The sequence below is a fragment of the Enhydra lutris genome, unplaced genomic scaffold (genome assembly GCF_002288905.1).
Source record: "Enhydra lutris kenyoni isolate GAN:26980312 unplaced genomic scaffold, ASM228890v2 scaffoldscaffold1, whole genome shotgun sequence".
NCBI classification, from domain to species: domain Eukaryota; kingdom Metazoa; phylum Chordata; class Mammalia; order Carnivora; family Mustelidae; genus Enhydra; species Enhydra lutris.
Genome location: NW_019154085.1, coordinates 59221031 through 59248651, shown reverse-complemented (window position 1 = coordinate 59248651; position 27621 = coordinate 59221031). Strand labels below are relative to the sequence as shown.

At 40.2% G+C, this 27621-nt stretch overlaps 2 protein-coding genes across 5 annotated transcripts in view; one reads left to right on the top strand and one right to left on the bottom strand.

Annotated features, from left to right (window-relative positions):
• Nucleotides 1-16264, top strand: part of LOC111142158 (dipeptidyl peptidase 4) — a 78885-nt gene extending 62621 nt beyond the window's left edge. Inside the window, exons 21-26 of the mRNA XM_022495155.1 lie at nucleotides 1138-1192; nucleotides 1780-1879; nucleotides 4987-5051; nucleotides 14089-14161; nucleotides 14424-14497; nucleotides 16055-16264. Of these exons, the coding sequence (XP_022350863.1) occupies nucleotides 1138-1192; nucleotides 1780-1879; nucleotides 4987-5051; nucleotides 14089-14161; nucleotides 14424-14497; nucleotides 16055-16156 (469 nt within the window). The 3' untranslated portion in view covers nucleotides 16157-16264. The remainder of the gene's footprint in view (nucleotides 1-1137; nucleotides 1193-1779; nucleotides 1880-4986; nucleotides 5052-14088; nucleotides 14162-14423; nucleotides 14498-16054) is intronic.
• Nucleotides 16265-24719: 8455 nt separating this feature from the next.
• The window catches only part of LOC111147104 (solute carrier family 4 member 10), a 292076-nt gene continuing 289174 nt past the window's right edge, over nucleotides 24720-27621 (bottom strand). For all 4 annotated transcript variants that reach the window (XM_022503092.1, XM_022503036.1, XM_022503157.1 and 1 more), the window contains one exon: nucleotides 24720-24786. In XM_022503092.1, the coding sequence (XP_022358800.1) occupies nucleotides 24720-24786 (67 nt within the window). The remainder of the gene's footprint in view (nucleotides 24787-27621) is intronic.

Below are 27621 nucleotides of genomic sequence, written 5' to 3'. Positions count from 1 at the left end.
TGCATGACCCATTTTATATAAAGTCCAAAACCAAGCACAAATTGGAATCATATAAAAGGAAAACATTTCCTTTTTTTTTTTTCCTTTTGCAAAGGGAAAATGACCCAGAGGCTTCTGGGGCATGATAATGCACTATCTCTCAGTTCAAGGATATGCTTGTTCTGTAAGGTTTATCAACTTGCACACTCACGCTTTGGTGCACATTTCTATACATATATGTATTCTAAGTTTTAAAAGTTTACGGGGAGAAGATAATGAGTTGAAAATGACGTACTTCTAATTTTTTCTAATACTGTTTAACTTGGGGCCACCTAAGCCATATCTATAATTGAAAACACAAAAATTCCCAAAGTCACATATAGGTCAATGCAAGGGTCCCCCCCGCATCAGTATTACAAAGGTTAAAGAGCCGCATTTGCTAGGTTGCTTCTTAAAGCAAACAAATTACCTTTTGATGTAAAAGATTTTAAAACATGGGTGCACAAAACATTTTTCTCATTTCTTTAACTGGATACAAATCCTAAGCACAATTTAATGGCAAAAAGACTTCTTAATCCATCAAGGAAAGATTGCTTCCTACTTAACGGTGCTCAGCTAACTAATCAACACCCAGCTGAAGAAGGGATTTATTTAGAGAATGGTGTTTAAGTTCTCAGGTAGGAGGCCCAGAGACCTTCCTAAGCCCTGCCCAGATGTTCTCTGTGCCCCTCTACTTCTCCATCGCGGGGGCAGCCTCTCTTCAACTGAAAAACATCTGGAGAGATTTAAATTCAATTATGTAAAGAAAAGTGCATCTGGGCTGCAAATTTTTATATAAAGCTGTGAAAAACCTGCCAGGATTTGTTTTCTGTGAATCATACACACAAACACACACACACACACACACACACACACACACACAGACAAAATTTTTATGGACTCCAACAAAAGTAAACCTTGTTCATCTGGCTCTTAAGTTAAAAAAAAAAATAGACATCCATCTCAGGTGCTTATTTGATTGTTGGCCGTAATTAATCTTAGATTGCATCAGGAGCAAATAGCAAATGGCAGGGTTTCACATTTGTGTCCTTATGTACTTATGCTAGTTTTCTATATACAATGCAATACTAATTCGTGGACTTTTTCCATGTATTTTAGACAATTTTCAAAAATGGGATTTGTGGATGACAAGCGGATTGCAATTTGGGGCTGGGTGAGTCGTTGTTTGGCTATGAATCTGTGTCCATATAGTTAGTGATTATAACCCAGAGCATGATAATATATCTTTGGCATGTAAATATTTGGAGATGAAAATCAGGCATTTTTAATCAAAGAAGTCCCCGATAAAATGTCTTAGAACTCTAGGTGGTGAGTCCCTGCTAGTCAGGTGTATATCTCTGCTTACTATGATTAAGGAGGAGGGTTTGGGAGGTAAGGAAGGTAGAGAAAGAGGGAGAGGGGTTGGGAAGGAGAGCAGGAGAGAGGTAAGGCGGGTGATTTTTCTAATGAGTCAAAGTCAGTAAAGATCTAGTGTATATTGATCTTTTTTTCTTTAAGTACTGCCTGACAATTTTTTGATGCTTTTCCCACTTAGACCTATCAAGCAAAGGGACCAGGGCTCTGAAAGTGTAGTCTTTAGATATTGTCCAATTAAGGCCAATTTAAGCCCTTCTCTACCATGCTTTCTATCTCTAAAGAGGCACAGTATATAAAGATGTGAGAAATATGGAAACTGCGACTCGCTTACCATATGTCCTGAATTCCTTTACCTCTATAAAAATAACCATTTCTATTCCTTAGTCATATGGAGGGTACGTAACCTCCATGGTCCTGGGAGCCGGCAGTGGCGTGTTCAAGTGTGGAATAGCTGTGGCACCCGTCTCACGGTGGGAGTACTATGGTATGTCATTACTTTCAGGTACAAAAAGATACAGAGTGTTGACCTTAAAGTTTCAATGACAAAACCATTCCTTTTTGAGTTTCACTGTTTCTATAGGAAATAAGCCTATTCATTGTAGATGCGCCTTATAGATACCTATAATCAAATGATCTCTCTTATTCTGCTATTGTGAAAGTCTAGGTGGTATTGTTATCTATATACTTAGTTATCAACAAATTCTGTTTTCTAAATTTCAAAATATCCGTAATGCTACATTTCTGCAGATAAACCCTTCCTTATCTTATTTTAGTTTGGGTTTTGGGGCTTCATATATTAACTGAATAAAAGAAGCATGTATTTTTTTTTTTTCTTCCAGTAAAGGTCAAATAAAGAAGGGCTTTGGATGGAAAGACGGGAGTAAGGATTGGGGGAATTCCTGGGTTGTCTTATTCCTGGTTGTTTTATTTCCCCCACTGTCTCTAAGTTAGTGAAAACCACTCTAGGATCTCTTCTTCATCACTGAGAAATAATTCTATAAGGCATCATACACACGTAAGACTTTAATTCCCCAGGGGGAGAGAGTAAACACTGGAATACTAGGTAGGGGTAAAGAGTCAGAGGTGGTGAGAAGATGAATTATTTTCCTGTATCTTTTCAGACCCCATCTCAAGTACTTTATGTGATAGACTCATTGAAACAAATATGCTCATTACATATTTTCCCCCCATCGTGTGGTAGTACCAATCTTGTAGGAAACCCTTTTTTAAAGGCCAAGAGCATCCAATGTAATATATTTACATATATATGTGTATATATATATACATATATATCCATATATATATCCATATATGTATATATATATATATACACATATATGTATATATTTCTATCTTTCTGTTAAAAAAAATTAGAAATCATACTTCTGATTCAGTCCACACACAATGGATTTGTTTTCATAATACTTTCCTGCTTCCTACTAATTATGCTGTTGGATAGCTTGTTTTTGGAGACCTCTGGTGGTCAATAAAATAATAGAAGCCATCTTTGTGAGTTTAGAAGTATAATGATAAAAGAACTTCATTAAATATATTTAGACCAAGTCAACTTTCTAGACATGAGCACTTTCTAGAGATCTTACATATGTATTAATTTGAGAAATTTTACTCACAGATCAGATAAAAGGAATACATAACTGGTATTTCAAAGGTGCATTTGTAAAAGTTTACAGCACCTATATTATGTATTTTTAAAATACTCTTATTAAAATTTCATGGGTGCCTGGGTGGCTCAGCCATTAGGCATTTGATTTCTGTTTAGGGTTGTGAGATCTAGCCCTGCGCTGGTCCTTCTCCCTCTGCCTCCTCCTCCCCTCGTCGCTCATGCACACACATTTGCGCACTCTCTCTCTCTCTAAAAAAGAAAAAAATATATTTCAGCTCTTCTCACAAATGTAAGCCTGATTAACATAATAAAAAAGAGGTATAATGTTCTAGGACAAGAATTGAAGTCTGCTGTTGTTTCAGGAAAAATTTATTCTGCCCTTAAAGGCTATTTTCAAACCTCCTTTCACATGTCCAACCTATATTATTCATATTTAAATGTTGAAAGATATGAACATTTTATGAAGATCTTGTATTTTTAAATGTCCCTTAAAATATTGTATTTTCTGTATTAGTGTCCTCTAGATATGTAAAATTACATATATTCTGTATTCCTTTTAATCAAAAGGATAAAATGTTGAGGTTACTCATTTTGAAAGACGTATTTTGATTTCCATAGAACAGGCATAAAGGATACATGTGAAATAACTAACACTCATTATCAGTGTAGTTCTTAATGATGCCAGTCATTCAGAAAGGGTTAGAGTTTTGCTTAAGGTTGTTGTTTAGATGATATATTCATTTAAAGAATTAATGAGATCAGTACTGAACTACCTATACGATTTGCAGTGAAATTCATCATTAACCTAAACAGCACAATGACAGCATATTATTTTATATTTAATCTGTTTACTATAATCTGGTCACTGGAGGGGGCACCTTTCAAAGCAATTACTTCAGATTTTTAAAGTTATTTTGGAATTTAGCCACAGAAAATTGTAAAATTTTCTCATGTCTATTTTAGAATATATCTATAAAATTTTTAAAAATAGGGCAAAAATATGTTTCATTATCCAAAATAACCAAACCAATTATGTATATTGTTTTTAGCCATACTTATAGATAAAAGAGCTTACTTCATTTCAGCAGATATTAGTGTGATTTATTTCATAATACACAATTGTTATAATCCCAAAATTGAGGGCTTGCCACAAAATGGGCAAAACAAATGTTTGACTTGCATTGTGATGGAGTAACTGAGCTAATACAGGGATCTTCCGTGAATAAGTGATAACTTAACTCTTTGTTTTCATTATAATGAATTTTAAACTGCCCAAAATATGATTTAAATAAGCAACTAGTAATTGAACATTAAGGGATTTCCAAAAGAAAATTAGGGCATACGCTTGTGTCAGGACCAAAAATTCAAGAGAGGTTATTTTGGATCAGATGATCATGGTAAAGGATCAGATGATGATGGTAAAAGCCCTTACTTTTCAGCTCTTAACATTTGATTTTTTTGCAGATGGATTTTTTTTTAAAGATTTATTTATTTATTTGAGACAGTGCGCATGAGTGAGAGAGCAGAGCAAGGGGAAGAGGGAGCGACCGAGGGGGAGGGAGAAGCTGACTCCCTGCTGAGCTCAAAGTGGGGCTTGATCCCAGAACCCCAGGATCCTGACCTGAGCCAAAGGCAGATGCTTAACCAACTGAGCCACCCAGACACCCTCAGTAGATGGATTATTGACTGGTTTTAAATCATCTAGTTTGATCTCCCTCTACTTTCATTCGTTCCAGCTGAGCATGGAAAAGCATGAGTTTGAGCTGGTGTCCAGCTGCATTAACAAGCCAAAACAAACAAACAAACAAACAAACAAACAAAAAACTGACCTTGAAGAGACGCTCCTGAGGGAGATGCTACAGACCCACACACAAGTAATGACATATGAAAGCACATAAAGTCACCCAGTAAGAAAAAGAAAAGTTTATTGTATGAATTAACTATTTTTACATTTTTTTTCATCACAGACTCAGTGTATACAGAACGTTACATGGGTCTCCCAACTCCTGAGGACAATCTTGACTATTACAGGGTAAGAGATAAGAAACTAGATCTATTTTATAACCTATTTATAAGTTTGTTTAAGAACATTTTTAAGTGTATCTATTCTAGAAAATATATATTTTTTATTTCCAACAAAATTCTTGTTAAAAAGAAATAACACAGGTGGTTTAGAGATACTCCACTAGCTTCCCCTACTATATTCTGCATTAATTAAAGTCTTTATCGTATGCTATATAGGTCACAATATGCATTCATTTGGAAATACAAAGCAACACCAGATAATTACTTTAATTATAAAAATTTCATTTAGAAAACATGTCAAATTCGACATATTCCTTTAAAGCCCAGAAGACTCCTTAAACCTTTAGCTATATATTAGATTTTCTATGGTATTATAATTAAGATGTATGTACAAGCTTTTAATTTTCCTATTCATAGCCAACTATGTAGTTTGCTCAAACAAGATTGGAGTAAAGCAGGTGAAGAGTATGGTTGGGCAGTGCCCTGAAGAGCTCTGGAAGCCACAATGCATAGCCTCCAGTGGGGATGGCTGACGGGGAACCCGTGGCCGGTTGCTCTCAGGCTACAGCTTTTGAAATGCGGCCTGGAAGCCACCATGGTTGGCAGCCATGTGTGCTAGTGTGGAGGCCACCGCTGAGCCAGAACACTGTCTCTGGTGTCACACTGAGGTAGCCACAAGTGCCAGCCTAACTCCTAGAGACCTTTGTAGCACTTTGGCCCTTCCAGAACTTTCCTGAGTTGCTCTGTCATGGTTGTTGAAAACGGCGAGGTCAGTCGTCTCGTGGTTTACATTCTCCAAAGGAAATTTAAAACGCTTTTTGGGACAATGAATTAAAAAGCAAGAAAAACAAGAATAAGTTAACACCATTTCTTATCTGGGCCACAACTCTCAATACACGGGCTTCGTATGAGTGCCTCGCTCCGAGCAGTATGGGTGCATTTTCATAAGATGCCACCGTTCCTATAGATTCTGAAGCTATGTGATCAAAACCCAGTAAAACTCAAATAAAATTTCTAGTTTTCCAACGTAAGTATACACAGTTTCATTTTATCTCTTTCGGTTTCGTTTAGGAAGGCTTAGGTAGAGGGGGTGCAGGGAGGAGTACGTGGCTTGGTCCGTGTCTGCCTGTGTGTTTTCCAGTCAAGATAGAAAAGCAACAACCCGTAAAGTGAGATGCACCGATCAACTTCCGCTACCAAGCAGCCCCGGAATCAGGTTGTCCCCATTTCTGCCAGTTGTCCTCCATAATACTTCAGACTCAATTCTTCCCATTCTTTCTCCTCCACGTCCAGTAAGCTTGCCTTAAACGTCCTTTTTGTTCTTCATCAGTCCCCGCATTACCACTGTCAGGTGACTGTCTGCTTTTCTAATAATAACCCCATTGGTGTCCCCTTATCTTGTCTTTCTCTGTCCCCGTCTTTACCACAACAGGGCATGAGATTAATCCCCACGGCTCCACATACAACACTTTCATGGATCCTCCATGTGACTACTGGATTCTTCGACCAGATGCTTAGCATCCCTCTTATAATGGTCCAGTCTGCTTGTAATAGTCATTGTCCTCTGACTGTTTCTGGGCCTTTCCCTTTTATGCCCTTGTCTTCTGTTCCCTCTGCCTGCAATGTCATTTCCCCTATATCTCCATTTAATAGGAAATTGGTGCTGCTCTCCTGGCGGGCTGGCATCCCCTCTCGACTCTCATGACATTCTCTTGTATCTTAATCTTCAGTTTCTCTTTCTTGAACCCATGGTTCTTTCGAACCCCCATTTCTCTTCTGCATGATGATTAACTGTTCACATCTCTACTCAACACTGAATTCTTTAGATGACCCAGTGTGAAGTATAACCCTTAAAAACCTTTCCTGATTGAAGAATTTTTTAAGGAAAATGTTGTTTTAAAAATTGCCTGTCTCCCTCAATTCTCTCATCTTACATCTGGAATTTTCTTGTCCCTAACCTGACCAGGATGCTGACCTTTGAAAGCCATCCCTCTTGTGGTATGCCATATTTGCTGAGTTGCTGAAGGGCTTTCTCAAGTACCCCAAATCCTAAAATTCCTAAAACAGAGATGTACTTACTATCCAGGACCCCAGCCCTGGCTCTAGAACAGGGTGGATGTTGAGTCAAAAGTTCATTTCTAAAATCCCATCCCGAAAAGTCTTTGAACCTAGAGGCACAGGGTCAAGTCCAAACCCTGACATCAAGGGACGTCCACAGCATCTGCCCTGATTCTCTACTTCTCTCGGTACACATCAGCGGACAGCCAGCAAGGTCTTTCCTTTTCAGCCAGCCCTTCCTTCTTTAGGATGATTCATTCTAATCTACCCTTTCATCCTGAGTCTTTTTCCAGATTTCCCCAGAGGCTCCTCATCCCTGCATCGACCCCCCCCAACCCCCACCCTCCTGGAGGTGGCCATGTTCGTCTCTCCCCTTAGGTGTTCGCTGCATGAGGTAGTCATGTAAATAGAAGTCACTTCCCACTGCCAATGGCAACACACGCACACTGGGTGCACCGAGTCACTCTTCCACTTCACTGCACAGATGGCACCCGAGGACTGTTTAATCCTTCCACGCCAGAAGTCGAGTTTTCTTGGCACCAGATTCAGTGCTGGCAATGGACACATTAAAACTGCCAGTACCAGGGAGCTAAAGGTTCCCAATGTGTTACTCGGAGGAACGATTTGGGCGGGCGAGAGTTAAGGTGTGGAGGGAGAGGGAGGCGAAGAACGCTCACTGAATTGTTTCCACCCTGGTAAGTTGCTTCCTCCGAGTGTGGAGAGCCGTGGAGAGCCGAATCTAAGTGCCTATATTTGGTGCACAGCAGGCTTTAGAATAAAGCTGCCCTCCTTTGTTTTTTAAATAAGCCTGTGCTTTTGTCTCTGGCAAGAATACATTCAAAGATTCTATTTTCCTCCAAGGCCCCAGCTGCCCCTCTGGACCCCATCTTTTACTTTTCTTTCCCAGGTTGTTTTTATTTCTCTCTCTCCCCTTCTCTCCCTCTCTCCCCGCCTCCTCCCACCCTTTTGGAAAAGACAAAGAAGACAATTCCTGAGAGGCTTTCAGTACCCTGTGCCTGTCTGTGGGTCAGAAGGAAATATTTTGAAAATGATTCCCATTTCATTTGGCCCACTGACTCACTGCAGGACATCCAGGACAGGAAGGACCAAGACGTAGAATAAGCAAGGCCCTGATCTTTGCCTACATTTGCAGCTAATGAATCGTCGATCCCAGAATTATAGCTTTTCTAAGAAAAGACAGTCTTTAATTTAAAAAAAAATGAGAAAAAGGATTCATTATTAGGTCATTGATGACCCAGATTTGGAAGAATTTGGAGAAACCCGTATCACCAAGGGAAGCACATTTTATGAAAGAAAGGTCCTACTTATGATTTAGGAAAGAAATTCCAGAAACCATTTGTATACACCAGTGGAACAGGTAGGGATGCCATGTATAGTTGTTCAGCTTGTGCACTGCTGAAAACTAGTCCACGTTTCATTCACTAAGGCATGGACGTCTGAGGCTGCACACAACCAAAAGGAATGCTTTTTCCTATTCATACAAAGATACCATATAGATTAGCAGACCCGGGATTAAGGCTCAGACCCAGTGCAGTGACATGAGCAGTGACCCTATGAGATCCTTTGTAGATAATCACCCCCCTACTGCCAAGTGAAAGAAACACTTTCAAAGGCAGTGGAGCTCTGTGGAAACATCTTTTCTGCAGTGAGTCTCAGCCCACAGCAGACCAAAATGGCAGCAGGTTTAAGCAAAGGAATTAGATAGGCAACGAGAAAACCCTTACCCCCAATAGCAAAAAGCAAATAGCAACCGCAGCTACACCTTGAGGAGTGTGGTGCTCACTAACATTGACAGGTGGTCTTCCGTGTGGTCAATCGTAGGTTTTTTAGTCAAACCTATTTGAAAAATGAACAAATAGTAAACTTACACTCACCCATTCAAGGTGCCTGGTATTTTCATTGTTCAAAAGTTGATTGCCTTGTTGGTGAGCAAAGACATGCACACAAAATTATCAAAGAGAAATAAAAGAGATAGGTAGTGAAGCATGAACTCAGATATGACAGAGTGCCCCCTATGTATGGAAAAGAGAAGTTGTTCCCTAATTGTGACAAGCCCCAAGGATTTTGTCCTTTGGGAGCATGGGTAGGGAAGTGGCCAAGAAGTCCGTGTTTCACCTCCCTCCCCCCACACCAGCTCCTCTCAACTCGTGCCGGGGAGGAATCCAGTTTCATTTATTTCATTCATTTTTTTTTTTTCATTTATTCCTTAAGTGCTTGCTTCTACGGGCAGACACGATTCTAAGCTCTTTACTCAGATTATTAGGTTCGGTTCTCCCTCAGATTCTCTGGGATATGTGCTCTAATTATCTTCATTTATTGACACTGTAACTGAGGCACAAAAATGTTACATAACATGTAGATGCTGAGGGGTAGGAGTGGGAGGGGCACTTGTGTGAAGCCAATAAAGAAAGACTTCGGAAATAAAGAGGGAGAGCGTAGACGCTCTCCGTGGGTTGCAGAGAGGGACACGACAGAGCAGCACAGCCACACATGAGTAGCAGGTACAGCTGGTTTTCTGGGGATCTGTGAAGCAGGTTGGATGAACCGACGGATAACATGGAAGCGGGGCTGTGGGGAGAGCAGGCCAAATGGTGGCCTATAAGGCAGGACGTAGACTGGGCCGGGAATGGATGTATGGATCCGCAAAGAAGCAGAAGATCAAGGGCAGGAGAAATGGGGCCCAAGTCCTGAGCCTTGTTGCCAAGAGAAGAGGGCAGCCTGGAACACACAGAAGGGACTGATTTAACTTGTAGAGGAGATTTATTTTGCATTTTGCTCAAAATTTGATAGGCTTTTGGCAAGTGTATGAAACAGTCATAGATTTGGCAGTCTTCTGCTAGCAGATTTGAAATGTTCAATCCTTAAGAACTGCTGCATCGTTAGGTTATGCAAAACAGGGTGCAATTTTGTAAATATGCCATCTTGTACTGATTTGACATTTGTTCTATTATCCCAGAATATGCCAAAGGGAGAGAGACCTTCAGATTTAAGCCAAACCTTAACTTGTTTGTTGAGTGCTGATAAAATGTTGACTGCTGTGTGATCTTTAAAGAAGCCAGTGTTGCTTGGTGAGGACTGAGGTAGAGCCCCCTGTCGGGTTGACGGGCTCTCTCTTCCCTTGGCATCTCCCAGATACAGTTGTTTGATAGATGTAAACAAGTAGAACATCCGATATAGTGGGTTGAAATAATTTTTTTCTTAAAAATGTTCTCTGGCCTCTGTTTTCTGAGGCATTAATGGTGCTTCCCAAAATAGCATTACTTAATGCTGTTTGTGAGGTTTTGGTTGCAAGCGGGAGAAAGCACAGAGGAAGTCAGTGCACCCGTAGTATCTCACTGACGTGCTGGGTTGTCCATTAGACCAGTGGCCGTTTGCCATTTCCACGAAAGCCTGGAAATGGTGATGAGTTAGTTGTTGGCTGGGCCGTGAAGGGCCACGAGGACGTAAGGTTAAGGGGAACGGACTTCGGAGTTGGACCTCTACTCAAATTTGGTTTCCACCATTGACTAACAGTGTGAGCTCGGGGAGGTGACCTAAGCTCTCTGGACCTCAGTTTCCTCATCTGGATAACGGGGATCATCAAGCTGACCTCACAGGTTATTGAAAGAATTAAATGGGACCCCTGTGCCTGCCCCGAGAGAAGCTTTCGAAACACGGCACCTGCCACCATCATCGTCCTCAGGAAGCCAGTTGTCCTTACGGTTCCTCGATGGCACAGGGGTGGCTTAAAAATTGTTAGAACTTCTGTTCCTTACAGTACTTCCCTGCTCTTGTCAGCTCTCTCTTTATTTCAAAAATACAAAGATTTATTTGCTGGAAGGTAACTGAGGAACCAGCGTGATCCAACAAGCAGCTACAGATGGTTCTTCTCAGGGCTTGAAGGAAAAGCTCCTCACAGAGATGCTGTGGAATCGGCACTGCCACTGGACCAATCCTTCCCACTTCGTTTTGCCAGACTGTTGCTGACAGCGGGGCTCTCCGGAAGTTTCTAGCCTCGGGAGAGTGCCAACTGCACCACCATTGCATCCTTGCCCATTTATCACTCTGAGCTTCCTTTTTAGTAGCTGGTGATAGACTATTCGGCTTCTAACTTAGTCATCCATTTCCTTTTCTATTTCTGTTTCCATCGATAGGCAAATGGGGATTATCCTATTTTCCTGGGTTAAAATAGCATGGTGATATTATTTCCGATTATTAACCACATCTTCTGTTAAGGCACACATCTCTTTCTCTGGCTCCGGGGGTCGTTTCCACACAGCGGACCACCGAGGGTCTCTCTTGATGGAGAAGCCAGGATTCTCGGTCCAGTAGGGAATGATGGGTGGCGCCAGACACAGGGTGCCACAGCCGCATCTTTGGGGTAGTGGGGGGATGCTGCTTGCCGCCTGAGAGCCCAAGAGCGGGTGTGCACCTCCAGGCTGCCCTTCCGCCTGGCCACCTCACGCCGGGAGGCGCCTCTGGAAGCTTCTCCCGGAGAGCAGGGGGAAGCGTGCATGGAAAGGGCACACCTAGCTCACCATTGCAGGGGAGGCTTTTGTTTTATTTTTCTCGTGCTGCATTAAAGTATTTGTCTTTCTTTCTTTGTAGTGTAATATTGTTAATGTAAAACAATTTGCATCATGACACTTTTATCACAGTTTTCGTCTTTTTCTCAGTATGTTGCATTTCTCACCATGTCTAGTTCATCACAGCTACAGTGTGTACATCACAACATTTATCTTAGGCTCAGGGTTTTACTTGTTTATAAAAATTGTCTTCTTTCAGCCTGTATTCACTCCATTTAAGAAAAAAAAAAGGCAGCCAGAAACTGTTTTGGTCCAAACTCCAGTAGTTATCACATTCCTTGCTAACTGTCCTGCGTATTTATATGTCTCCTAACTATTACTCTATGTTTCAATGACATTTCTCAGTTTTATGGCTCGTGGAGGTTGTAGGAGCAGCTTTCGCTGTTCAAGCTGCCAAGCCAGGAAGGCCCGTGGGGCTTCTGGAGGTGAGGCGACAGGACAGAGCTGCCCGCATGGGTCGGGTCTCCATGTGGTAGTTGCGTGTGTTGGGGGAGCAGAGCGCTAGGTTTGGGGTTGGCGGGGGGACGGCGGCAGAGCGAGAGGCAGTTGGGGGGCAAGGCTGTGAGCAGGACTGGCCAGAGGATGGCCGGGGTGGGGGGCCTGTGGCTCACATGATGGGTGTTTGCTGGCGGTGGGGGAGCCCCAGCGTCTGGCAGCTCAAGCTCAAAATCCTCTTCTGTCTCTGGGGGAGATTGATTTTGACCCTTTCCTCTCTGGAGAGCGGACACTGCTCCGGGTTCTGGCTGCTGCATTGGGCTCTGCAGCAGCTGTACAGGGGGAAAAACCCGCCTTGCCAATCTCGGGGGCTGGGGGGCCTTGCAGACCCGCTCTCTTTTGATTCGTTCAGTCTACACAGGCATGGGAACCCTGCGCAGGGATACCCAGCGTACTCGCGCGGGGCAGATTCTGGGCCTGTTAAGTTACTTCTCACTGTTCCTTTGCTGGAAGATCACATCATGAGCAGTTTGGAATTTTCATGGCCTCGGGGCAGCATAGGAAGTAAAAAGAGGTTCTGCCATCAGACTTTGTGTCCAGCTCTGACACTTCCTACAGATGTAACCTAGTGTGAGTTCCTGCTTCTGAATCTTGGGGTCTCCATGGAGGAAGCAGGATTGCTGTAGACCTATCTCAGAGGAATGTTGGCAGGGTGAAACAGAGCAGTGCTTCTTACAAACACTCCCGTTCTACAGAAGACCAGACTCAGGGAGCAGCAGGTCTCCCGGCGCACAGCTCACCAATGTTGAAGCTGGGGCTAGACTCCACATTCAACACCTTAGCCCTGTCCCCTTCCTGCCAGACCATCCGGGTTCCCATCAAAAACACCAAGCTGGTGTTAGCTACAAAGGGATCTGTAAAATACATACCTTGGCACTCGTAAAGTTGACTTTGATTTACCGAGGTGCTAAAGGAATGATCGCTGGATGATTTTTAAACCTATAGGAAAACTGCTGGGCCCTCCGTCTGCCCAGCCCCTAAGAAGACAACAGGAGCGAACTCCAGCTTGACCCCTCCCAAAGGCCCTACGATGCCTCTGTAACACTTTTGCCTTCCTCCCAACTTGATAAACATCCCCAAATCAAGATCAGATGACCAGTTCTGCGTTTCCAACGGCTTTCTCATCCGAGGCCCCACCCCAGTTCTAGAAGTCCTGCCTCCCTAAGGCCAGTCTTCGAAAAGCTTACCTCCCAATTTGTTGCCCTATTTCTCTGGTTGATTTGGAAATGACTTGATCCAATCGCAAGATTTTCCCTGATACGGAATGAGGCAGACAACAACCCACCGATTTTCTAAGACCATGCTTGATCTTTTGCTCCCCTTTCCCCTCCCATATGTTACATTTGCCTGGGTTTTAAACATCTGTTCCAAAAGAGGTAATACTTGCTTCTCATTCATTGCCTAGCAATGTGGACCAAAGTTCATATGACATATTGCAGAGTATGTTTAGTTGCAAATGCTATGTACAGGCTCTTTGAAATGTAGCATGTATGGCACCATGTGACACACGGTTGCCATGGCAATACACTTTTTGGCTGAACTACAGCATAAGCCCATGGAACATACATTGCTAATATGAGACTCTGCCCTGTGCTAATGCATAGGACACAGCCAATCTGGGATCTGGGACTTAAGGGGCTTTGCGTGCAGCCCTGGTGGCAGGTGCCCTCTGCCTGCGTGTGCAAAGAAGATGTGGCATCCTCCCTTTGCAGTCCTGTCTCCCAGGCACAGGGCATGCTGTGCATTCTGCCATGCATGGAGACAGCATTTGCTTAAATATCGGTTTGCTATATTTTGTATCAAAGGGGGCCCCAGCTGAAAACATTTTATTTTGTAAACTGAAGTGAAAAATCAGTTTATGGCAGATCTTTTTTTGAATAATGACATTCTTTTTCCCAATTCCAGAATTCAACAGTCATGAGCAGAGCTGAAAATTTTAAACAAGTTGAGTACCTCCTTATTCATGGAACAGCAGATGGTGAGTTTCAGTTAATTAGACTTTTTAGTATCACAGACAGGTTTGCAATTTCACTACTGACAAAACAAAAGCATGAGGGGCAAGACTGTTACATTTACTTCAATAAAACAGTGTTGCTTTCCACAACTCACTTGTCTTGGGCTAAATGGGATGCTAAGTCCTAGAACTTCAAATAGTCCCTTTCTTCTTGTGCCTTTCCCACCCTTCCCATCAGAAAAGGAGCGGCTATTAGTTACTTTGTGTTTCCTTTCTCTCCTTGCAGATAACGTTCACTTTCAGCAGTCAGCTCAGATCTCCAAAGCCCTGGTGGATGCAGGAGTGGATTTCCAAGCAATGGTATCACAAAACTTGGTGCCAAAGGGAGAACTTGCTGGTGGGGTCTTGGTTTCCCCTGTCCCGGCTCCTTCTCGTCAAACAGTGCCAGGAGACAGGGACAGAATTGAAAGGGTTTTTATTTGTCCAATGAGAAGTCAGAAGTGATATCCTTAAGCCATAGACAGAGTAATGTTCAAAACGATTAGAGAACTGGGGGTTGAGAAGCACAATATTGCATATCTTGGGAGTGTCAAAACAGTGCTCTCCTACCCATGTGGTTCTTCAGTCTCTCCCTATTTGGATTCAAAAGTAATCACTTACTCAGTAAATGTGTGGCAGAGTAATTCTAAAGTGAAACCAGCATGATAATAGCTCAGATCCAATATGAAAATCCATTTCTGTCTAGTACATATTACTAGCCATTCTAACAGTGGGACATTAATAATTGGCATGCTTCAGGTTTTGCAATTGCAACGTTATCTTTTGTTGAACAACCACGAGCAATAGACAATTAGGCTTGTTTTATAGAGTTGGAAATAGCTAGAGCTATTTCCTATACAGTTGCCTATACAGTAAGCTGTTTCTAGGTATTAAGTCAGATTCATTTTCAGATCAAGAAGAAAAAAGAAAAGATGTTTTGTGTGTGTGTGTGTGTGTGTATAACATATATATAAATGTGTGTTTGTATATTTATATGTATACGCATGTGTGTGGTGCACTAAATATTTTTGTATAAAATGCTTTCTTGCCGTTATTAGGTAGAAAACCTACTTTTCCTCACTCTCCTCTCTCTCTCTCTCACACACACACACCTCTTTGCTCTGTGATCAGTTCAAATGGTGCCCACTGAATCAGAGTGGGACAGTTAATACCAAAAAACAAAACAAAACAAAAAACAAAACCCACCCGTTTATATGTCTTTTGGAGTCAGATTCTTCTAAGAGGTCGAGGTTTCATTTTCTACAACTCAAAGAAAAGATGATACTTTAATTAGGCAATTTTTTTATAAAAGTTTATTTATGCCTCCATAATATATGTTTGCCTGATAGTGACCTCCCACTTGTTTAATGTGGCATGCATTGATAAATTTTTGTCTCAGATCATCCACTCTTCCATAAATGTCAGACATCCAGATAGAAAATTCGAGTGAAAAATCAAAGTGTTTGCAAATAATACATTTGACTTTTGACCTTATGTTAAACATATATATGAAATATTGGAATAGATTTTTCTAGTTCCTTGGTAACCTACATTAGGAAAAAGTGCTTTTGAAAAACTCATTTCTCTTCCTGCAGTGTAGGAGAAATCTGACACTTGATAACACTTAATTAAAACTAGTGTGCTTAATGGGATAAACATTCTCTTCTATGCATGATGTGGTTCTAAGTGTCCTTTGAATCAAATCTGAAAATACACTTGGATAGTTTCATTAGAATATGTACACACACACACACACACACACACACACCCTTAAAACAATGTTTTAATTCTATGTATGCTTGTGAGAGCTTATTTGAATTATTTTTTTAAAAAGAAGACAACTGACTTCCTTCTTCTGACCTTTGTCTTCCTCTGCAGTGGTATACAGATGAAGACCACGGAATTGCTAGCAGCACAGCCCACCAGCATATATACACCCACATGAGTCACTTCATAAAACAATGCTTCTCTTTACCTTAGCGCCCTGGAATAGCATGCCTGACCTATTGAAAACCATTTTTGTTCTGTCTGAAAACTGCACTGTTAAGATGATGATCTTTAAAAAAAAAATAATAATACACTCAAATCAAGAAATTCAAGGTTACCTTTGTTCCCAAAATTCATGTCTGTAACCTTAAATTGGGACTTCTGTCTTCGCACCAGATTATTACCTTACTGAAGTTTGAATTATTCCGTCTGGTTTTGTTTATTATTTAAAATCATTTCCACATCCGTTGCTGAAACAACAAATATGAATTGTTTTTATGGGAGCTCTGCATAGGTTCCCTGGGAAGCATTTCATTCTTTTCTAACTGGACCAGTGCAAATCTCATTCTCTTCTTTAAAGGGATGGCAAGATGTGGGTGGGGATGTCACTGAGGCAGAGGTAAGAAGGGAAGGGGTAGGGGAAGAAGCGAGGAGGCCTGGCTGGGAACCCACAGCCGAGCACAATGACCCGACCAGGCTCCTGTCAGCAACTCTTGGAGAAGAGCTGTTCACAGCCAGACTGGCACAGTTTTCTGAGAAAGACTATTCAGTCTCAGGAAATCATATATGCAAAAAGCACTGACTTCTGAGTAAAACCACAGCAGTTGAATAGACTCCAAAGAAATGAGAGGGAATCTGCCAACAATGCAAGGCCCCCAGGTGCCAACTATGGCTATAGGTGCTACAAACACACAGCAAGGGGGAGGGGAAAGCACTGTAAATGTGCCTTAAAAACCACTGATGTTTCCTAGTGAAAGAGGCAGTTTGGAACTGAGATGTGAACACATCAGCTTGCCCTGTTAAAAGATGAAAATATTTGTATCACAAATTCGAACTTGAAGGAGTCCTTGCATCAATTTTTCTTAGTTCATTTCTTTGAGCATCTTAATGAAAAGAATATTTTAACTTCCTTGGACTTGTTTTTAAAAATAAAAAGTAAACTACAAAGTTATGTATTGTTATTCCCATACTGTGGAATTTCTCCTGGTCATTTAATAAATGTTCCTTCATTTTTTCAGAGGTAATGCATTTTGTGTCTTGAATGAGACCTAAACCACATTGGCATATGGACACGCTTATCCAGAAAGACTCTTGTTTATTTTGCTCGCTACCCCAGACTGCCTCGTAAACATGGAGAGAGTTCAGTTTTTGTTAAAAAAAAAAAAAAAAAAAAAAAAAAGATACATAAAAATGTGTTAAATTAAGCAGTTCGTATGGGTTTTTATGTAATAACATACACAATTTGTTATCACACACATATATAGCTTTTGAAACACCCAAATAATTTTTATTTTTTATGTAATACATAATTTATAATTTTATTCCAGGAAACTGTGTTGAGGCTCATGTTATAAGAACAAATAATATTAACAACATCATCTCAGTCTAAGTCAAGAAATAAAGTCAGTTACTCAAGTGTTTGGCTATTTTTGGCTGGCGTACCTATATTAACGGAAGCATAGATTTCAGATGCTGAATTTAGTTTAGCAAACAACAGAGGAAACATGATTTTTTTGTTCAATTGTTTGCAAAATGGCCTCATTTTTTTTTTCATTGATTCTCTGTAACTCAAACTTAGCTTCCAACCATTCACTGGAAAAAGTTATCTCAGAGTGAGCTCCAGCACAAAAATCTAAAAGTAGAAGAAATGGAAAAAATCTATCAATTCAATATGAGACTGGTGAGTCATGCATACAAATGGACAGAGCGTTGTGAAATTCAGCTTTGATTGTACTTTGCAAGCATGCCATTGAGTAGCTTCACCTTACATCCCAAACTCCACTCATCCATTAGAGCTATAAATCAACCTGCAAACCTGTAGGGCTCCTGTCATAATTCTATTCCTTAATAGAGTTCAGTCATCGTGAGTAACTGGACAATCTTTGCCAAGTTCTATATCCAGGAACAGTAGTCATAGATCATATGTACACATCCTGGACTGAGTTAATAGTCATAAGAGCAAATTAAATAGAAATTCTTCTTTTATTTTAGTTGGAACCAGATATTGTGCGATATCAGATGCTGTACAGATATTAAAACCATTTGGCAATATCAGATGTTACCAATATCAGACATTGCACAATACCAGCTATTTCACAGATATCAATAAGACCATTGTACAATAGTAGATATTGCACAATATCCAATACTATACAGATATTAAGACCATCATATAATAGCTGATATTGTACAACTATTGTATAATATCAAAACTATACAATTCATTGTTCCTTTGATTTCTAAACATGTTTTTCTGGAGCCCAGAGGTAAAAAAAAAAAAAAATCCTAGCACCTATTTTTCACGTAGTGAGGGTTACAAATGGTAATGATGTGGTTGAAGTTACACTTGATCTTAGCCAAAAGGCCGAGAAGCGATGTTGTGGTTGAAGTTAAAGTAGGTTTCATTCAACCCTCACAGGACATGTTTTCTTCTCCAATAAGAAAATGAAATTGGCTGATTGGAAAAGGAAGGGCAAGATGTTAACAACCTTGAGAGACACTTAGTCTGAGGCTAAGCTGGAAACACACAGAAACAAATGCTAGCATGAAGATGGGCAGACTTGCCCACCACTGACAGTCACAACCTCAGCAGGCCCAGGGATGGGAAGATTCCCATCAGATACAACTTGTGGGAGAGCATGGCAAAGGGGGGGATGGTGCAGAGACACGCACGCCAATGGAGCGATGTTCACATCTCTTCTATGGATGCAGAGTTTCAGTTTTGCTCAAGATCTTTAGAAAATCACTTTAAAAGTTATTTTTGAACATGTTTTTTGGAAATCTTGCTAAAAATGATTCCATACCTCCACATTTCCTTAAATAGAAGGCATAAAACACAATTCAGTGTATCCTTAATGACTCAAAGCCACCACCACAAAGATCAATGATCACCTCAGGCTGTGTGTCATTTCGGATATTTTCTTTCTTATTCGCATGTGGTCACTGAAGCTACCAGTCCTACTACATGGCATTTGCTGTTTGCTCTAAGATGACGTGAGAATCCCAGTTTATAAAACTACTAGATTTGTACAATATTGAGGATTCAGTAAGTTCTAAGTGAAAAACATACCAAAACACCAGGATGGCTTTTTTCATAAAGTCAGAGAACTTGTTCTGCCAGTTTTGAGACCGTTCTTTCGGCAGTGTCCAAGAACCTTTTTACGTACATCCTGAATGATCCAGAGTGTGCATTCAGGATGGCTGAAGGATCCATGATCATGGATCATCTCATTCTCATGGATTGAGAATAATAAAGCATAACGTCACTGCCCACCAGAAAAGTTCAGAGTATGATATTATCAATAAGACCAATTTCATGCTCAATAGAAACATCATCTTTCTGTATGTCACCTTTCTGTGACAATATTAACATTTAAACTTGAGAATTTGAATTAACAAAAGGAAAGTTCATTTCCTCACTGCTAAAGCAACAGGGGTATCTTTTCTAGTGTTACAGACTTTAAATTTCAACCAACTCAATTAAGTTTTTTTTTTATTCTTCATAAACTTTCATCTGAACAATTCATCCCAAGTTTGTCAGATTACTTAAACACATATTTGGTGAAAAGAGTGACCCGTCAAATGACCAAAACCCTGATTATTTCAGGAAGTTTCTTCTATCCAGAGTCATGATACTTGTGACTTGTGAGCAAAGTATTTCCTTGGCTTAGTCTAGTTTCCAATCTTGATCACAGAAGTATGAGTCACAGAGAAAATGTAACATCCTGGGAAGAAATATTATTCATCATAACCTGATTGTGGATGTGTGACCCAGAAGGAGGAGCCTGTTAAGAACGAAGCCTGTCATACATCGCCTCCTGTCGGAGACTCCATGCACTGCAGCCTAGATAAGGTCAACATGGGTTAGAATCTCACCATCATCACTCACAGTGAGAAACATTTTAAAGAACATTACTCAGCCTCTTTGAGCCTCAGTTTCTTAACTTGAAAGAAGTACAAAAACACCTACTTCAAAGAGTTGTGCCATTTCTGTGAAGATTTGTGTATATACTCTGCCGGCATCATATCCACCTTCTTCTCTCCCTTCTCCCCCTGTTCACAGCTACTTAGCTTTTTATCCAGGTGTGATGACTCCACTGATGACTCCATAGCTTGCATGGGTCCCCACCTTAGGTGTCTGTGTCTACCTCCAGGTGTTGGGCACATGAAGTACTCAAGAAGCATTTGCTTTTGTTTCTATTCTAACATGCAAGTGAGAATTCTTTTTGGATCTTTCATCATTCTTAATAAACTGAAAAGCAGCATCTTGTGATATATTTTACTTAGGGCTCTGTCCACAGACTTTTCCAGCTGGATAAATAACCAAGCACAGACCTAGGCTCTGAAGAGTTACAAAGAAGGGATAAAACACTATTCCTATCTTGAAGAAGCTTATAAACAAATGGAAGAAATAAGTCACATGGCAGAAATCTGTAATCTATAACTACACACACCTGAAGGCAAGAGTACTTAGACATAAAGCTAAGTCTATGGTAAGAATGAGGAGATGAGTAGGGTGAAAAAGGTGACGGAAGTTGGTTTCTGGATTCATAAGTGCTGCCATTGGCTGAATTTGGTCCTACGTTTAGATTTCTTTAATAGTCTCAGTATTACTGTTGATACCATGCTTTTCAGAACACTTTTTTTTTTTTCAAATACAACTCAAAACATACTATCTATCTATCCATCTATCTTGTTCTACACGAAATTATTTATAATAAAGCTATTGTGTCTGGAGTTACTTAAGTACCTAAGGAGCATGCTTAAGCCTATTTGGTTTCAAAAACAATAAAAGTTTATAGACCATTCACAGAGAATTTGGTTTGAGCCTCAGAGTCATCCTGTTCAGGATCTCTAAGGAAATGATTCCACTTTTTTGCCACTATATTCTCCACTGTGCTGCTAGACTAATCTTTCCAAAAATTCATGTCTCTACGTTCCTCAAAACTTTTAAGGCAGGAAGTTCAAATATCCTAATATAGACTTCAACATCATTTATAATATGATTGACTCGTATTTCTACCTTTTCTTACAGGTCTTCACAGCTCTCCTAACACTCCAACACACTGGGCTATTCGCTTGGTTCCAAACATGCCACACCTCCATTATGTCAGGCTCCAGTTACACCATATATCTTTACTTTTTTATTTCATTTTTATTTCAATACGGGCATGTGTTTGAGAATCTTTGTAGCTCTTGAAGTAGGTTTCTTTCCCCATTTCCATCCTAATTCATATGCTACCTCTTATATAACATTATCCTCAAACTCCACCCTACTCAAAGATCCATCTTTGGGTTATTCACTGCTTTTCTTATACAGCCAACCCAGTACGTATTACACTGTGCTGTGGCTACGTGTCTACCACGCTCTTAGAAGCAAGGACCGCAGTTCTATTTTCAATGTTCCAGCTCAAAAAGTAGTGGCCCTACACCAACAGAAGCTGAAGTGGAGTGACGGTTCTATCAGTGAGTTGCAGCTTTCTATGGAAAACATCCCAGGAGATCTAGAAAACAAAGCATTACCAGTAATCCTTGAATATCAGGCTTCTTCAAGGGGATGATGGCAAGTACCCTTTCCAAATAGATAGTTAGAGAACCATTATATCCAAATTACTCTCGTCAAATCTTCAAGTGCTTGTAAATTTTATTTCATTTCAGTGAATGAATGTACAAGATACTTATTAGAACATTTGGGTATCAATCTTGAAATAATCATAAAATAATCAAGTGACCAGGAGTGAACAGCTAAAGTTAAACAGGAATGGAGGTCCAGACAGGAAAAAGGAAGGAAGGAAGGAAGGAAGGGGTGAGCCACACTTTTAAGAGCCCCAAGAAAAATCCTAACAGATCTAGGGATAGCATTGAAAGACAAGTTGCTTGTGAATTGTCAGTGGCAAGTTTCTATTAAGCTGTGGATTTAAATAATACCAAGAAGATATTCAGATTAAATTTAGGAAGAAACTTCCCTATATCAAAGGCTGATAAATGGTAGGAATTATAAAGTAAACACATGGGACAAAAGAAAAAATTCTAACCTGTACATTAGAGTTCTGAATGTAATTACCTCCATAACGTACTGCTAGATGGCTACAAAAGAATATTTATGGGACCCATGTGACCCAGAGTAACAAAGAGGGAGCAGAGAAATTTTAGGAAATGCTTTTCCCATGGTGGGTGATGGGGGTAGGGCAGAAAAACAGAAGTCTAAGGAGTTCTACTTATGGGAAATCCTACTAATGACCTTGGAAGATTTTGCTAGTCTTGGGAGCAATGCCATTTGCACCCAAGTCGCTAATTTCCTGAGAAAATGAAGAGATATATCCTACTGTAGCTCTCATAATATTCTTTTTATAAACTCCAAATTGTCTGAGTACTCTTGAAACATTACATCACCAAATTTTCTTAATAGGGGTGTTTAAATTTAAATATTATGTTCAGTTAAAATGTTCTACATTGATTTACTGATTAACACTAAAGAGAAGAAAGACAAGACACTTTGCATCACAATTTAAAATGTGCAAGGAAATTAATTAGGATAAATATTTATTTCCACATAACATTTCTTAGTTGTGAAAAACACAATATCCTAGTCACATTTACACATTACTTGAACTTTGCAATAAATTACATTCAAGATATTTAGTAATTTTGACCAGGAATCTGAAATTAGGAGGAAATATATAACACTACATTTTTTTTCTTATATTTTATACGATTTCAAAATATTAGGATTAACATAGAGATAGCATTAAAATTCACACAAGAACAAAATACTATAAAAATACTCAGAAATACAGAATTTCATTGGGTATGATTGCTTATTCAAATAAGTGATCATGTGAAGGTTTTAATTCACTATGATCATTTGTAATAGAACAGTTATTAATATATTAAAACACTAGGAGGCTGCTTTGGGGACTGACTGGCTATACAGCTAGTCTAAATCATACAACAATGGGGATGTCTACAATATGGTATCTGTATTATAAAACACACAAGGGCAACACACTTGGAATGGAAAGCTTCTGTATTTTTCCTTGGAATTTATAAACACAATCTATATTAGCTGCAAATTATTCTTATAGTTTTTAGGTTTACATTCCATGAAAGAAATGGCTCGTTAAAAGATTGTCAGGGGAGTTTTCAGAAATATCAAAATGTTGAATCTGATGGAGGCTTTGTTGGGGTTATTTATTTCCCTCATAAGCTTGATCACAAGAGGATTTTTTTTTTCACTTTTCATGTGCACTTACACACAAAATATGTACTTAATAGTTTGGAGAAGCCATGGGGCTCTGAATCATTGTAAAATTGGACACCGCAGATCATAAGATTAATGAGCACCGGTCATACTTAGGAAATGAGAGTACTACAAGATTCCATCTTTATTAACTTCACATTATCTAAAATGAAATGAAATACCATATTTTTAGTAATGCTCAAAAATTCTTAACTTTCCTTCCTCTTGTGCAAGCTTAGTAAAAATGGATGTTTTCATATGGACTGAAATATCTACAGAATCTTCTCGAACAGAATCTGAAATATTCATTGAAAAGACTATTTTTCTACAACATGCATTCAATTAAAAAGTGGAAAAGAGCTTTGCAGAAGAGAAAAATATAGTTGGAGACCTGTCAGCCTAACGTTAGAACATGATTCAGAAGCAGCATTAAGCAGTACTGGACCTTGAGCAGCAGAAAAACTACATAGAAGTGAAATTTCATGTACAAGGACTCACCATATGGCCTTCCACAGCTGTGTATAGGATAAGTTTATTTGGGAAACATTTGTTTTAAACGGGAGAGAAATTTAACGGCATATTTCTGATAAAGGTTTATACTGAAAATCTCACAAAACTTACAAAGTTTTCCTGAAGCATTTCCTACAAGCCTAGTGTTTGATGGTATAAATCACAACTTGAATTGTTAAGCAGACACTACCTGACTCTGCGTTAGTTTCTGATTCTTTTCAACAAGTTGTGAACAGATTTCTATATATTTTTTTCAAATGACTTTAAGTTTTAGTTACATATAAACTCTTAAGTATTAAATGTATCATAGTAAATCAAGGAAATGCATAAATACAATTATTAAAAAATGCTTCCAAACTAACTTTTTGATTTGGGTCTTTTGAAATAAGTCACTAATGCTAAGCTATAAAAAATAAAAAGGAGTAAGACTACCTTTCAAAATTCTTCTGAATGAAATTATCAGGTAGCTTCAGATCACTAAAGTAGGAAAATACAAACTAGGTAAATGTGACATCTCTTTAAGAAAGCTATTGCTCTCATAAAACTAACCATGAGAATCCAGTGTTGACAAACATCTAACATACAGCAAGGAACACAGAGATTCTTGCATTAGCTAGTGTATATGCTCACGAGGGTGTCTCACTGTTCAGAAGTTTAAACACAGAAATGAAACAAGTATTGCACTACTTACAGTATGAAGGCGGATTTGGGATGAGAGACAGAATTTACAATACATGATCAAAGCAGTTTTATTAATAATTGTGGCACTCTTCTCATATATATGTAAAAAATAAATTGAAGATCAAGTCATAGACAAGTCTCCCTGTCAACACCTTTCCCTGAGTCAGCTTTCTTCTCTTTTCGGCTTTCAGTGCTACAGGGGGGGAGAAAAGGAGACATTTATTACTGCAATCCTGCACGGCTACTGTGAGATCTGCTTGCTCACACACAAAACCTATCAACCCCAAAGCACCACATGGGCCCTTAGCATTGCACTTTCATGCGGCGAAGCGTGGATAGATAGCAACAATTAAAATCGTCTGCACTCCGTGAGGTAGAAACCAAAAACTGCAGAAAGGGGGAAATTAAAAAAAAAAACAAAACAACAAAAAAAAAACTAAGAAACAAAAACCACACATTTTAAAACAGTTCCAGAAGCATGCAGGATCGATGCCATTGTCCTCATTTGGCCAGAAGAATTAGTGATGGTGGCTGAAAATGCCAGTGCAGCCCCCGTCTTAAGAAAGCACTGACCACGGGAACACCAATGAGATGCTGTGGGACGAAGCTCAGGGCTCGCTGCAAGGGGTTCATCCTTTGTGCCCAAGCTGGGTCCTGATCTCTGGTGAACACTGTATTGCGGTCAGCAGGACAGACATATCTCCGCTGCTCTAGAGGACGTGCTCGTCCCCACACCCCACCCTCCAAACACCTGTGCAGACTAACCCTCATCCTGGCCTCCCTTCCTCCCTCCCTCATCACCTCACTCCCTCCAGAATCAACTCATTCCCAAGTGACTCCATTTTGTCTGTTCTCCAATTAACCTTATGGGATGGGCAAGCTGGTAATAAGACTCTACCATCTTTGTCTATGCTTTTTTTTCGATATCTGTCCAATGAACACTCTTCTTACTCTCGTGTTAACACTTCTCGTGGAGAAGTCAAATAACATGCTCACAAGCAGGAAGCTCCCAGCAAGAAATACACGCCTCCCGAGGGGCAGATGCGCTCACTCCCCAACGACTCCCAGTACCAGGCAGAGCCCACCACATCTGTGGCCTCCTGTGTCCCTCCCTGCCACCTAGGGCCCTGAGCCAGAGGAGCCCACCCATTTTAACCACTAACTTTGTCCCTAAATATAAATTTATGAAATAGTTGGTGGTGGGAAAACCCTTGGTTTTCTAACTCTTCTCAAAGTAATCAACAGTTAAAACCTTTTTTTTTTTTTTTCCACGCGGCCTCCTGCACAGCGTTCTTAGTGGTCAATAACTTAGACACATTCTACGAGGGTGTTTTTAAAATTGTTTTTCCTCCAATTCAAGCTAGAAACAGCCCTTCTCAGTTGTCACCGCCACCCGGCACCATCAGGTAAGACGTGCCCGAGCTTCTGCCATCTGTGGCACGCCGCCAGCGCTGAGAGCTGGTGTGAGCGAGTGTCTATGGCACCCGCGTGTACGCCTGCCACACTTCTCAGCACACACTACTTACAGGTCAGAGCAAAGCAACTTTTCTCCCTTTTCTTTTCTCCTTCCACGAGAAGAGATGACAGTGTGCACATGATGTGTTGAGAGCCTTAACTCTGTATTTTTAACTCCCCTATCTGCATGACTCACTTTCTTCTACTTTAAGTGCCTTTCATATGACAAGTGTCTGCTACCCTACTTTCCAAATTAACTTTCCCTTGGGCTTTACCTGGCTCCCACACAAAGCCAGCGAGAAAGGGCAGCATGGGGGCAGCTGAGGAAGCCCGAACTGGAAACTGGAAGGTTACGTTCAGGTCCCAGAAGCCAAGGAAGAGCTGTGGGACCTTGGACTGGTTATTTAATCTCTCTGGGACTTGGTTTCCTCATCTGTAAATTAGTTTGGGACTATACGGTCCCTAAATTCTCTTACAGCTCAAATGCCAGAATTCTGAGGCTGGTGTTCTCAATTATAATGAAAATAGAATAAAAGATCATCTCTGTAGGAGACTGCAGGGATGGAGACATACAGGACTCTCCACACAGACACGGCTCCTGTGAGCACGATGTTCTGCTCCAACACTTTTTTAGAAACCAGCACATTCCCAATGGCACTATTAGTCACCGAGCAGTGAGAAAAGATTCAGAATGTTGACTTAATTCACAGGTTTGCTTTGTCCCCATGTCCTGCTTTGGTCATGCTGGTTATTTGGTTACAAAACAATAATCAATGAAATGATCAGGGTGGGGGTTTTCCCCCTCTTTAAAACCAGTGGTTTGGGTATCAGATTAGATTTCAACAAACTACAAAGCAGAAATTTTACAACCAGGTCAAGATTTCCATGAAAAATATGATTGACTTGAACCTACCTTCTTACTGTATGCCTATTCCTCTCTTTATTTCTGGTTATGTTCATTTTTCAGGATTCCAATCAATTCTAAACTTTCATTGTAACAAACATACTACTTCTTTTTATCAACTATATGTCATATCTATGATAGCTATGGCAATAGACATATATTACATATCTATTATATACTAGCTCCTCTGCAAAACCTCGGGATAAAAGGTAGATGAGACAGTGCCCTGACCTTCAAGGATTTACAATTTAAAATATAAGGAAATAGTATTTCAGGAGACAGCAGAACATGACCTGCTACCTTCATGTTGCCAAGCAATCTATGAAACCGTTATGTTTCAATCACACCAAAATAGTTGTTATGAACAACATTTACCAAGCAGTCATGAGATGGCATCGGCCTAGGAAATCAGAGAAAAGAAGGAGAATCTGGGATATAAGAAGTGGGTAGCCAGAGGAGAGCAGAGAAGGTGGCCCCAGAGCCTAGCCTCAGCCACCAGGACAAAAATCAAGGGCTGTTTTTCCCAATGTTGCCGGCTACCTTCCCAAGAAATGTCAATCTTGGGTGTCAGTTTTATAAAACATAGCAATTCTATTCTCATGCAATGTGGTTTTTAATGAGACCTATTTCTGCCAATCCAATTCAATAAGCCACAGGGGAGCTTGTCAC